Source organism: Balaenoptera musculus, chromosome 6 (assembly GCF_009873245.2).
Source record: "Balaenoptera musculus isolate JJ_BM4_2016_0621 chromosome 6, mBalMus1.pri.v3, whole genome shotgun sequence".
Classification (NCBI taxonomy): Eukaryota; Metazoa; Chordata; class Mammalia; order Artiodactyla; family Balaenopteridae; genus Balaenoptera; species Balaenoptera musculus.
In genome coordinates this window covers 106,372,636-106,385,887 of record NC_045790.1, presented here as the reverse complement: position 1 = coordinate 106,385,887, position 13,252 = coordinate 106,372,636, and the positions used below count along the sequence as shown (strand labels likewise).

The 13,252-nt window shown below is 43.2% G+C and overlaps 1 protein-coding gene across 10 annotated transcripts in view; it reads left to right on the top strand.

Moving 5' to 3' along the window:
* MAPKAP1 (MAPK associated protein 1) overlaps window positions 1-13,252 on the top strand; it is a 237,572-nt gene that overhangs the window by 203,407 nt on the left and 20,913 nt on the right. For all 10 annotated transcript variants that reach the window (XM_036855298.1, XM_036855302.1, XM_036855294.1 and 7 more), the window contains one exon: window positions 5,083-5,220. In XM_036855298.1, coding sequence (XP_036711193.1) covers window positions 5,083-5,220 — 138 coding nt within the window. The remainder of the gene's footprint in view (window positions 1-5,082; window positions 5,221-13,252) is intronic.

Sequence of the window (13,252 nt, the reverse complement as noted above, 5' to 3'; positions counted from 1 at the left end):
TGGCCTCCTTGTTTCCGAGGGAAGGGGCTGACCCTGGCCGCTTCGGGCCAGCCCCCATCCTCTCCTCCTCCTCACCGGCTGGGCTGCTGGGGTGGAGCCTCCCTGGGACCGTTTGTCAGAGTGGCACCGGCTTGGGCATAACGCAGTTCCTGGGAGCCCTTCCCAGCAGCCCAGCCCCTCAGGGACTGGAGAACTGCTAGGTGGAAGTAGTCTTCAGTTTAGGATCACTTCTCATGATTACCAGTTACAGAATTCAACATACTCACTTCCTCACATTTTAAAACTTGGGAGGGAATTCCCTGGCAGTCCAGTGGTTAGGACTCCACGCTTTCACTGCCAGGGGCGCGGGTTCAACCCCTGGTTGGGGAACTAAGATCCTGCAGCTACATGGCGTTGCCAAAAATAAATAAATAAATAAAATAGAAAATAAAAATTGGGAAAGAGTACTGAATTCTGAAGTAGAAACAAACAAACAAAAGTCAACTTTTAAAATGATGTTTGTTTTTATTTTTGGTGAAATTTCTACTTTGGAAAAATATAGAAAAGAAAAGAATGTAATCCCACTGGCCAGAGTTGACTTGACCACTCTTACCAATATGAAGCATATCCTTTTGATCTCTTTTCTATAAATATTTTTCTGTCCTTTTCACCTAGTGTCATAAGAATTTTTCCAAGTCAGAGCTTTTCTTATACATAATTTTTCATGGTTGTATTGTATTCTGACATGGTTGTATTAACTCTTGTTGGCCATTTAAGTTGGAGAAATGTAAACTTAACAAAAGCCAGCTTCCCTTGTTTTCTTGGACGTATGTTTATAATTTGAATTACTTTAAAATAGTGCATAAATGACACTTTAAGGAGTGCCTCTGCCTTTCCTTCAGTGACTTTACACAAAAACTTTTCAGAACCATGCTCAGTGGTCAAACAGAAGAATACTGGTAGGATTTCATGCTCCAGTTTGCCATGTATGAACAAAAATAGGTGTACATTTATTGGCACATTTGAATATTATTTGTTCCTTGGTGAAAATTGAGAGAGGAAACTAAAGACTAGGTGGGCAGAATTTCTTATCACATCTTCTCGACTTAGCTGAATGGGGCCGTGCAGAGCAGTAGAAAGTATCATACTTGGGAACCAGATGGCTCTGGGTATGAACACAGCTTTCCCACTTAAAAGCTCCCCAGCCTTGGGCTTCCCTGGTGGCACAGTGGTTAAGAATCCACCTGCCAGTGCAGGGGACACAGGTTCGAGCCCTGGTCAGGGAACACCCCACGTGCCACGGAGCAACTAAGCCCGTGCGCCACAACTACTGAGCCTGTGCTCTAGAGCCCACGAGCCCCAACTGCTGAGCCCGCACGCCTAGAGCCCGAGCTCTACAACAAGAGAAGCCACCGCAGTGAGAAGCCCACGCACCGCAACAAAGAGTAGCCCCTGCTCACCGCAACTAGAGGAAGCCCACGTGCAGCAACGAAGACCCAACGCAGCCAAATCAATCAATCAATCAATCAATCAATCAATCAGTATCCCCAGCCTTAGACAAGTACCATCATCTCTCCTAGCATATGTTATGTAAAACACCTCACACAGTTCCTGCAGAATAGTGCAGTGGCTGAGGGGACAGATTCTGGAACCAGATTACCTGGCTGTCTTCAAATTCCAGCTTTGCCACTTTGTAGCTGTGTAAACTTGGGCAAGTTACTTAACCTCCCTGTGTTTCAGGTTCCTCATCTATAAAATAGGGAAAAACATAGTAACCAACTTCATAAGGTTGTTATGAGATTTGAATCAATGCACACAAAGGATTTCTAACCTTTCTGGCATATAGTTGATGCCAGTTAATGCTTCACCGCTCTTTGCCCCTGACCTGGCCTGTAGCACCAGCCTCCAAACTGGTTTCCTCTCCACCAGGCTGCCTCCTCCTGTTTGCTTCCCGGCTGGATTCCACAGACTCTGTCTTCAACAGTAGTGGGGTCTGGGTGTGCTCAGGAAAATGGGCTCCGGCAGTGGGCTGCCACTTGTCCAGCAAGAGCGAATAGGGTCCTGTGGGGCCGTGTGCCCTGCTTTAAGAAGCCGGACTCACGTATCTCGAGCAGGGTGAGGTTATTTAATGTACAAAAGGATTTTTCCCATCAGGAGAGATTCCCCTACAGGTTTCTTTAAATAGTGACTCCTCTAGGCAGGCGAGTGTTTTACAGATCATTAACTACTTGACTGAAAGCCTGCAGGGCAGAGAAACTTAAAACTAAAGTGTTGGGAGCCCCTGCCAATTACAGATCAATCCAAAATGAAGATAAAGTATCTCTGAAACTAGAAGTCACTGGGAAAATGTGATTTGATTCAGAAAGAAATCTGATTTCCACGCATCTCTTTTGGAACACACCACTTGTTTAAACGGTGTTCCACCTGCCTGCCTGTCTTGAATCTAGTGCGCTCGTCTCCCACGTCTTCATCCCCAAACTGCAGGCTTGGGGTTCCCCTCTGTGAACAGTGACTGCACAATAACCCCAGGAAAGGGTGTCTTTGGGAAAGTGTTCTTGTGGCCGAGCAGAGCTTAGGCAATTGATGCAGAGATACAGCCCATAATGGATGAACTATACAGTAACAATTTGCAGATAAAAATAATAGAAGTTAAAGTATTCTTTACATGATAAAAGAAAGATGAAAGAGGACGAGAGTCTGTTATATCTGAGACGGTTACAAAAGTCCTGCTTTGTGAAGTAGGCTCTGTTGAAAAGATTGATGCAATGGGGAGTGACCTTGGCTTGGAGCAGGAGCTGGTGATGTATGTGTGCGCATCCCTCTGCTAAATGGACCCAGATTTGTAGCACTAATATACATGGGAGCCCAGAACCAAACTCACTACGGCAATAAATCAACAGCCACTTTGGGTGTCATTTCTGGTTTATATTCCACTATTGTTCTATCACTTTAATTCATGTCACTATCATCTTTTCATCTGGAACAGTTTTATATAATTTTCCAGTGGAGTTACCTGACAAATCCTATCAAATTAACAAGCTACATTAACAATATTGACTGACTACGGCTTCAGGAGTTGCAGGGCCGTAGAACAAAATTTTAAAACCGTGTCTCTCTGATGATGATCTTTCCCCCTCCCTTTCTGAGAAAGGAATATGGGGCAGGGTTTATTGCACATAAGAGATCTGCACATTTATTTTGCTCTGCTCATTTTGACTTTTATAAATGTCAAAACAAGAAGCAGAAGGGGAAAAAAAAACACTACCAACAACCACGGTGTAAGTACTTTTCTTCTTTCAGGGAACTATAGAAATGTCCAGATCTTTAACATTTAATGACCAAATTGGAGGGACGAGTGTAACTGGGTAATCTATTTTAAGTGAAATGTAATAAAATTGGTCTCCTGATACATTCTCACCCTCCTGAAATCATCTAGACCTGAACGTCCAGAGTCAATTGGGCTTATGACGTTATGCCTAATTGAAATACGGTGTTCCTGAAATATGTCTAATGACAAATTCCAGCGTTCGATTAATAAAAAATACCGATTGTTCGTCTTTTCCAAAGACCACACGGTAATGACCAGGGTTAAGCAACTGAACTGCAGTATCTCCTTCAGACAGTAGGCGAGACTCTTCCGTAGTCTGTCCAGTCTTCTGCCTTTGTCTGACGGCTATTTGGGATTTCTGTATTCATAAAGTAAAATAGAGATGAATGGAGTGTGTGGCAGAACTAATCACTAGGATTTTGTTTGTTTCCTTTTTTAATTTTAAATTTGGTCTGACTGTGGTCGTGGTGTTCTTTTGATTTTTGTTTTTTAATTCAGCTATTTCTTTTACCTGCCTTATCTTATGGCCTACTAAGTTTTCTCACATTATATTTTAAAATTTCTAAGTGTGATCTGTAGGATGAAATATATTAATTCTGGTTGTCTTTTCTGTTGCAGTATGAACACTTGATTGTTTTAATTATTTCTTACATTTTTACTTCATTTTGCTTTTTTTCACTTTGAGCCTGACCTTTAAAACTGTGGCCTAAAAATTAATTACTTTTAAGATTCCATCTGGGGTCCACTCTGGAAGGATATTGAAGGGTTTTGTTTCACTTCATGAACAGATTCCTCGATTTTCAAGGAAATACAAGGAAAAAGAGAGCATCTAGCCAAAGCCTTTGTGTCGGGCTGGGCACCTTCTGGTTGGTGATACCAGGAGAGCAATTGCTGTGCGTTTCTGCAGTTATCCCAGGACACCCTCCATCCCTGGCGTCACCTTGGTTCTCCTAACACCTTTGCTCCCAGTCACTGCACAGTGTGTTATGTCTTTCACAGCTCTGAAAATGAAACCTGAAGTCCCTGTAGTTAATGTTCTGGATTCCTGTTAGAAAGTCTTTGTTACATAAAGTGCACACCCAGTGCTGTCTCTCTATCGGTAGAGAAGCAGTGACCTCCACAGCCTGAAGCCAGGCTCCAAGACTTGAACTTGGAATGTTTAATGTGAAGGATCCTTTGATCCTCCTGTAACTTCCTTTAAATACAGTATGGATAATTATTTAGTGTCAGAGAATTATTTAGTAAGAGAGAGAGATTTTTCCTATTTTTAGTGTGCAAGATTTTTCCAGATCAGAAACTCTTCATTGGTGGCCTAGCTATTTAGGCATAGGTGATGTTACAGCTTATCTGTCCAACCCAGATCTTCTAAAACAAAACAAAACAAAACAGAGACCACTGATCAAAATTGTTTAAATGAACCTTATCTTATAGTAACTATATTTCATTAACAATATGTAGATAAACTCTATATTGTATCTGTGTTATATCTAAGGAGGTAAGCTTCTTAATACCTTTTTATATGGTTTTTGGTTGTTCCCCCTCCCCTGCTCCGACCCCAGCTCACCCACCCAGGAAACCAGACTGTGCAGCTTCTCTGTGCCATTTGGAGCCTCCTTATGTCTGTCTTAAGAAGCCTATGGCATTCCCCAAAGCCCTAGAAAGAGCTCATGTTCATGCAATTTAGGATTTATAAGACAGGTCAAATGATTACACTGAAATCACTTACACCTTGTACTTCTTGTGGCTTCTTTTTTGTCCTCCCCTTGGCCTTACAGGTATCTCTGGAGACAAAGTAGAGATAGACCCAGTTACGAATCAGAAAGCCAGCACTAAGTTTTGGATTAAGCAGAAACCCATCTCAATCGATTCTGACCTGCTCTGTGCCTGTGACCTTGCTGAAGAAAAAAGCCCCAGTGAGTAGTCCCTTTTATTTATGTCTCCTTCCCCTCTTCCTCCCTTCCCTTCTGTGTGCTGGGTACCAGGAGAATATATTGCCACTGTGTCCTTTTTTCCTTGGGTCTGTTTAATTCATTACCAGAAATTTCTTTTAATTAAATGGGATTGTATTATGGTGCCCAGAGCCTGACGTGGGCCCCTGTTCTGTTCAGTCTTGACGGCAGTAGAGAACCTCACAGTGGTTCCTGACCTCAGTAGCCCCCCGCTGAGGGCTGGGGGCACAGGGGCAGATTCCTGACGGGAATCTGCACTCACCAGAGCCCTCATTTCACTTTGTGCTCCCTTCCCCTTCCCGTTTGGGGTACTGGACCTGTCAGACCTGGACCTGCCTTCCTTCCTTGCCAGATCGAGGGAAGTTGGAGGATTTCCTGTGGTGGCTGAAGACTAGACTTAGATATCCATCATGCCAGAGGTGTCATCACCCTCCAGATTATTGGCAGCTGCATGACCTACCAGCTCGTAATTAAACTCCTGCCTGGTCCTGCAGAAGCGATCACTGCTGGGTTGGCACTCCTCTGTTTAAATTATCAAAGTAGATATAGTCTGGGTGTATATTTTAGCATGTTATGTTTTTGCAGTTAAGTAATTGAGTGTAGCCTTTAGATTAATCATTTTTAGGGCTTCAGTCCCATCAAGAGGCAGAAAGGACACAGATGGCAGTGATATTCCTCCATGGAAGAAAGGATTTGTTAGTTGCCTGGAGAAGGCTATAAGACAGTGGTTCCCAAATCCAGTGCGTTACCAGCACTGCCTGCAGAGCCTATTTAGAACGCAGCCACCCAGGACCCACCCCAGTAGGTTCCGATTTAGTAACTTGGAGTATGACCTAAGCACCCAATTTGTGTTAATCCCCTTTATTCCAGTGTCTGCTAAATTGGGGAACAAATATAAGGAATGACATACTTAAAAGGAACAGTAAGAAATCTAAAGGCCAGCAAGTGTCTATAATATGGCTCAAGTTTTTGAGATGAAACTGATTAAACAGGGGCCTAAAGAACAAAAACTCGGCCTGCGGACTGGGCACATATGCCACTTGGCCTCATTTATGGTTGGGTATTTAATTGTTTTGTCAAATCCAGCAGTGCTGGGCTACATGGTCTCCTCTTTTCAACTCATTAGCCTACAGCTTAGCAAGAAGGGAGAACGTAGTGGTGCAGGGGAAAGGAGTAAAGCCATGCCCGCCCCGCTTCCCACCATTCCTGTCATCCCAGTGAGCCCCCGATGGCTTGCAGAGGCAAGATGGCTGCCAGAAGGAGTGGTGAGAAAATCGCCTGCTACTCCTGGGCCCTTGCCCCAAGGCAGCCAGATTCCATCTGCCTTTAGATAAACATCTTCTTCCTCATTCCTCTCACTCCAACCAGTCAACCAGTAAATATTTCATTGTTCTAGCATCTTTCTTCCCAAGAACTCAGAATGCTTTGAAAAGTAACATTTTATAAATTCTCCATGTCTCTGAGAAATGAAAGGCAATCACTTACACATTGCATAGGGGGATAAACTGGAGTGGAGAGGTTAGAGAAAGAGCTAGAAATAGGATTCAGATTTCCCTTACGTTCACACCAAGACACTCACTGTGTCCAGGAGGGCTGTGATTCAGGCACCAAACGGTAAAGGATGTAACACACCCAACCTAGGAGGGAATGAAACAGATGCACAGCTACCACCTTTCTGTTGCCTCTTAAGGTCATTCAGTCAAAAAGTAATGTAATTATCACACATCTGTGAGAGCGAGGCCAAGTTCCAAGCATTAGGGATCCAGAGCAGATGTGGGCCCCACCATTTCAATACGACTGTATTGACAGTCGAGCAGGAGAGTCTTTTGTCGTATTCTTAGACCTACTGAACGGTTCTGTGTAAAAACTGCACATGTAGGTTTTATAGAGGTTTCCCCCTCTCTCACTCTGGCCCCAGAGATCTAGAAGTATGACCCTTTCCTGAACAGAGAGGCACACTGCCTGCCCCAGTAAGGTACTTCCTGAGTCCCCGTCCCCACCACAGCACTTTCAGACCTTGTCCCTCAAAGCTCTGGGTTCTCAGGGGCCGGTGTGTGTGTGTGTGTGTGTGCGCGCGTGTGTGTATGAGGCCTCCCCTTCAAACAAAGGATTCTGCATTTAATCCCTACCAATTTGGGGATTCTGCACTTAAAAAGTCAATTGATAAAAAGGATTTTGCTGTTTTCAAAAAATGTTTGAAAGTTGCAGGCTCACAGAATAAAATTCAGACTCCTCAGCATAGCCTTTACAGACCTTGACTCCTCCAAGCTCATAGCCCATAATTTCTCATCCTGAACTTGAGCTGTGGTCACTGTGAACTACTGGCACACGAACACACCTTGAATTTTGTGCTTCTGCTGTTCCCACTGCCAGGAATACACCTCCACCCTGACCCTCTCTTTAATTCATGGACACCTCCGTTTCCTCACTCCCGGCCCACTCATTTTTCAAGATCCAGCTCCAGTGTCAGGCTCTCTCTGTACTTTTGCCCCCAGGCGTTTGCACACACCTCTGGTAAAGCAGCTCACACACTGTGCTGTGTTTACTTGCGGTCTGACCCTGTCTCCCACCCCCGCCTCCATGCTGAACTCATTGACCAGAGACTGGTTTCTGTATTTTCGTTCCCTAGCACAGTGCCTGCAGGGTTGTCCTCAGTGAATGTCTTGAAATAGAGCTTAATGAGGCCAGAATTGAGAAACCGAAAGTTATTCAACATAATTTATGCTGTAAAGTGCCCAAAACAAAGATGTATTAAATGAATCAGCTTGATGCTGTTATTTATTTTTTTTTATGATTTCCAGTATCTTCATCAAATTAATTCATTGACTTAATCTAAAGAGTTCATCTTCAAGAACATCATCAGACCACAGAATTAATCTATGGGGCTTCTTCTTCTTCTTCTTTTTTTAAAGGATTAATGGTAACCCTTTTTATCTTTTGTGTCTGTTGAACCTTAGAAAAAAGTTATTTTAACAGCACTAAAGAAATGAAAGTCACTATATTTCATAAGTTTAGCCTGTGATTTTTATCAGCATAGTGATGTATGTTTGTAGCTGAGTTTACATCAAAAATTATTCTTGGGGCCTTCTTAAACGAATTATGGCAAAGAGAGAGAGTCTAGAAGTAGATAAGGTTTTTGATTTCTGCAGTATATTTCCTTTTTCATGTCTTTATCTCTCATAACACAAGTGTCTTGCCGAAGACTGGAACGTGTGACCAACTGGAATAATTTAGTTGTGAAAACAGAGCAGACATGTTATTAAACAGCCTTCTTTACAAAAAGGCACTAAGTGTTGGGAGGATAATGAAGTTGTCCCCAGTCTTACTTGAGACATGTTTGTCAGAATTTTGAACAGAAAAGAAACGGTTTTTAAAACCTCAAATATGGCCAGTTTGCAGTGTTTATTGAAAAAGCCGCTGTCAAACCATTAATTTGGTCGTCATAAAGAACACAACTCAAGTTTAATTGATGCTGTATCCAAAAAGTATGTGAATAGCTGACTTGGCAAAGGGACTGAGCATTAGAGCGCCTGCAGTGAAACACATAATTACTTATATTGTGGAATCAGAAAGACCCAGACTCTGAAGCCATACTCCATAAATAGCAATTCTATGGCTCTCTTTCCTTCCCCTAACTTCTACCTCATAGGCCATGTTCTCATAGGGAAGATTTATTGCTCTGTCCCTGTGAGTGTTTAAGACCTGGAACTTAATGACTAAATAGATACATGCCTTTAAAAAAAATTGTACATATAAATATGGACTCTTACAAAAGTTAGTTGAGAAAATCAGTGTGTCAACAGCCCTGAGAAATTAAGAACACATTCTGCCTTTCTAGATTAAAAAAAAAAAAAAAAAAAAGCTGTACGCTGCCATTATTATTCAAATCAGTGATTTCTAAGTCTGATTTTGCCACTCCTTAGGATATCTTTTGCTGTTTGAAGGATGTCACAAACCTCTAAAAGATGAATTAATTCTAATTTCATTTTAACTGAACAAAGACGTGTACATCATATAGGAGAATGTTTCCATCAGAAACGACCATGGTTAAATTGTCTCAGAAATAATTCTCCATCCTTATGCAGGTCTAGATGTAGGCTTTAAATGCAGTGGACACTTTTTTTAAGTATTGGCCTCAAATTCCAACACTAAAACAAAAGAAGGGGACCTTTCTGTGAAATTAGCACCCGTCGGGGACTCTTGGGCTGTATTTAAATAAAGTACCAGACTTAAGCGTGGCAGGTCTGGTTTTATCATAAGAAGGTCGTGCAGGTTTAGAGTCTTTAAAGGAAGCAGCCTATCATTAAGAAATCATATTTAAACTTTAATAAAGTAGCTGTCGTCTTTATAGCTGAAAAGAGCTCTGTATCTCAATTAAGTATAGATGATCTAAAATCTTAAGGAAGTAACATAATAGAGGTAACCTGATTACATTCTCTTGCAATAGTATAATTTAAAGGAAATCAGATTCTGTTGATGCTGGTTGTGTTGGTGGGGGATTGTTTGTTTGGTTTTTTGGTCCAAAACACTGTTTGGATTCAGGGCAGGAACTCTTTGAGATTGTGAGTTAACCACAACTGCAGGAGACTGTTAAGCCCTCGTGAATAGAACCTGCTGGATATTTGAGATGAGATTCAGTTAAGGTTATGAGTTAAATTAGCTGGGTTTATTGGTGACCTCCCACTTAAATGAATCTTTCTTTTCATAAGTACTTGACAAGATCTGTAAAGTAGTGTATTTAATTTACTAATTAAATTAAAGCTACTGAATAATGATTTGTCCACATTGATTTAGCTTAAATAGAAAAGACCAGCATTGTTGTGATCTTCAGCAACCTTAATGGCCGAGCCAGTTAGACACAAAGGCCTCTTGTGTTTTATAGGTCAGAAGGACATAGGTAAGCCCAGGCTGTAATTGAATTGCCTGCACTGCACCCTGCAGTTGCAGATTTCCTTTGCCTTCCCGTTCCATTGTTGCACTGGGGCTTAAGAGAATGTTAACGTGGTAATAGGCACAGGGCCTTCCCCATTATACGTCTTGCTATCGAGCGGTTCTGCATGACTAGTTAAAGAAGATGGCAAGAAGATTAATGAAAGCAGGGCTAATACAGAAGGGGGTACTTTTGCAAGACTTCTACCGAGGAGATATTAGAGCTGAACCAGAGCTTGGCTTTTTCTTTATCCTGTGACCTTTGAACCTGCCTTACTGTTGAGAGCTGCCAGGGAAGTCGACATTTTGATTGATGTTGGTACACGAGTCAGTCTTTCCCATTGAATTCCACATCTGCACGAAAATAGCTTTTCCAGCAGAATTCATACTGGCTAGAAGTGATAGCCAAATTGATGGCCGAAATGCTTTTATGTCGTTTGCATTTAAACCTAAAGGTATTTGATGGTTTAATTCAGTATCCAGTTTTCATAGATCATAAGCATTCACTTATATGTTCTTAATGGGTTTATCAACTCATGGTGAAAGACCAGTATTAAAGAGTGTTCAAAGATTTGCAAACAGAGCTCCAAGGAGGCGTTATGGAGGAGTAAAAGCAGTCATCAAACAAACCCTTCACCATTCTTAGAAAAGAAAGATCAGTCTGAGGGCCCAGGCAAACTGACTTGGAGGTTTTTGTAAATAAAGCAAAGTGTCTGTTTTTGGAAAGCTTTCCATGGGGGAGTCTGAAACCTTGCCTCCGCACCCCACCTGAGCCCCAGCTTAGAGGCTGTCTTGATCCATCCACATGCTGGGTTCCCTGACCTTGACCTTGGGACACTAACATTCCACCTGAAAGGGATTGTTATGGTCTGCTTATAAGACAATCCAGTGCAGGCACGAACCTCTTCATTTGTTCTCACTAATTTTGTTACCTTGTTTGTGGAGCTGCAGGCCTCTAGCGTGTGTGCGTGTGTCTGTGTGTGCATCTGTGAATGTGCCAGTGTGTGTATCCCCCCCCCCCACTTCTCCCAACAAAGGAGAGCAGGGAGACCGGGAAAAGGACTCAGGTTTTGTACTAAAATCAACTTGGGCACATCACAGCCCATACACTGAATCCTCTGACCACCTGATTTCTGCCTACTTGACAGGGGTAATTCTAGCAGAGAAAACACACACACACACACACACACACACACACACACACACGTTGACGTGACAGGTATTCCAGTTCCTAGAGGAGAGGTACCCAGGAATTTTGTCATATTCTCTAGATGCTCGTGAGAATGTGTGAGAGGGAAATGAGGGTGAGCATTCAGCTACCGCTGGGTGAAAGAGCTGCACCCCAAGGTGGGTGGGTGGGTGAGTGTCCATGGCCGTGCTGGCATACTCTATGCCTCATAAGGCGCTGGCATTTATACTCACATCCTCAGGTTCTGTCGATTCCCAGGGGGTCCAGGCACTTCAGACATCAGGTGGGCAAGCTATGTTGTGTTTTTATTCTCTGACAAGGACTTATTTCATAAGTTCCAGATCAAATATGGTAAGTACTGCTCGATTACAGAACACAACAGACCCTAACATATTAAATGCCCCAGTTATTGAATTGCCTTTTCATCAGAGTACTCTGGAGCACAGTCAGAAGCAGGCAGTGCCTCGTCCTTTTAACAGATATGTTTCCTAGCCCTATTAAAAGGGGTCTTCATCTATCCTGTCAAAGGGAGTCTGCTGGGGTTTTTTAGTTTAATTACACTATCCAATTAAAACTCCTTGCTGCATTTGGATGCGCCTCTCCTTGGGCCTGAGTGGATATGACATTTACAAGGCTCGCCTTTCAAGCAGACAATAGTGTGATTGATGAGGTGCACGTTCAGTGAAGGAGGCGAGTGCCTGTGGAAGTGCCGCTTAGTGCATTTTGATTTATTTATCATCTTCTTCCAAAACAAGGGAGCTGCTGAGAGATGGGTTCTAGGCAACAGGGGGACCACCTCAGTTTTTCCAAGTGTGTGGGAGGGAAAGAGAGACCTGGCGTGTGCCACAGGATAAAGGTGGAGAAACACTGTAAGCGTGGGGCCAGCTTGCATCATCGAATGCCAGACTGCATTCTCAGGTTCTCTGACCCATTTTGGTTTACAGTAACCTCAAGCTGTGATCTGCTGTGAAATAGGCCATCACTGTGTTTCAGGGAACAGTTGCTGCGGCTGGATAACATTGGCCAGACCCCTGAGAACTTAGCCTGTGGGAGCCAACTCAGCATGTGTCCCGTTGACTGACCTGGTCATTATTAACTGACACCTGACGTTTGCACTGGACATGCCTAGTTATGCTCCCACCTGCATCCTCCAGCAGTCCGGCAGCTTCTGTCCAGGGGCTACAGTCAGTGCTCAGTGGCTCTTTCTCTCACTCTGCCTGAACTACACCGAACATTTAAAAGTTGCTTCTAGGGACTTCCCTGGTGGTCCAGTGGTTAAGACTTCGCCCTTCAACGCAGGGGGTGCAAGTTCGATCCCTGGTTGGGGAGCTAAGGTCCCACATGGTTTGCGGCCAAAAAAACATAAAACAGAAGCAATATTGCAACAAATTCAATAAAGACTTTAAAAATAGTCCACATCATGGGACCTCCCTGGTAGTGCAGTGGTTAAGAATCCGCCTGCCATTGCAAGGGACGTGGGTTTGAGCCCTGGTCCGGGATGATCCCACATGCCGCAGAGCAACTAAGCCCGTGCGCCACAATTACTGAGCCTGTGAGCCGCAACTACTGGGCCCGCATGCCACAACTACTGAAGCCCGCGCACCTAGAGCCCATGCTCCGCAACAAAGAGAAGCCACCACAATGAGAAGCCCGTGCACCGCAACGAAGAGTAGCCCCCGCTCGCCACAACTAGAGAAGGCCTGCATGCAGCAACGAAGACCCAACGCAGCAAAAAAATAATACATTAAATAAATTTTTTTAAAAAAGAATAAAATAAAAAAGTTTCCTTCAATTAAAAAAAATGGTCCACATCAACAAAATTAAAAATATAAAATGAAAGTTGCTTTTAGAATTTGGAATCAGCCAAGAGCAAGTGAG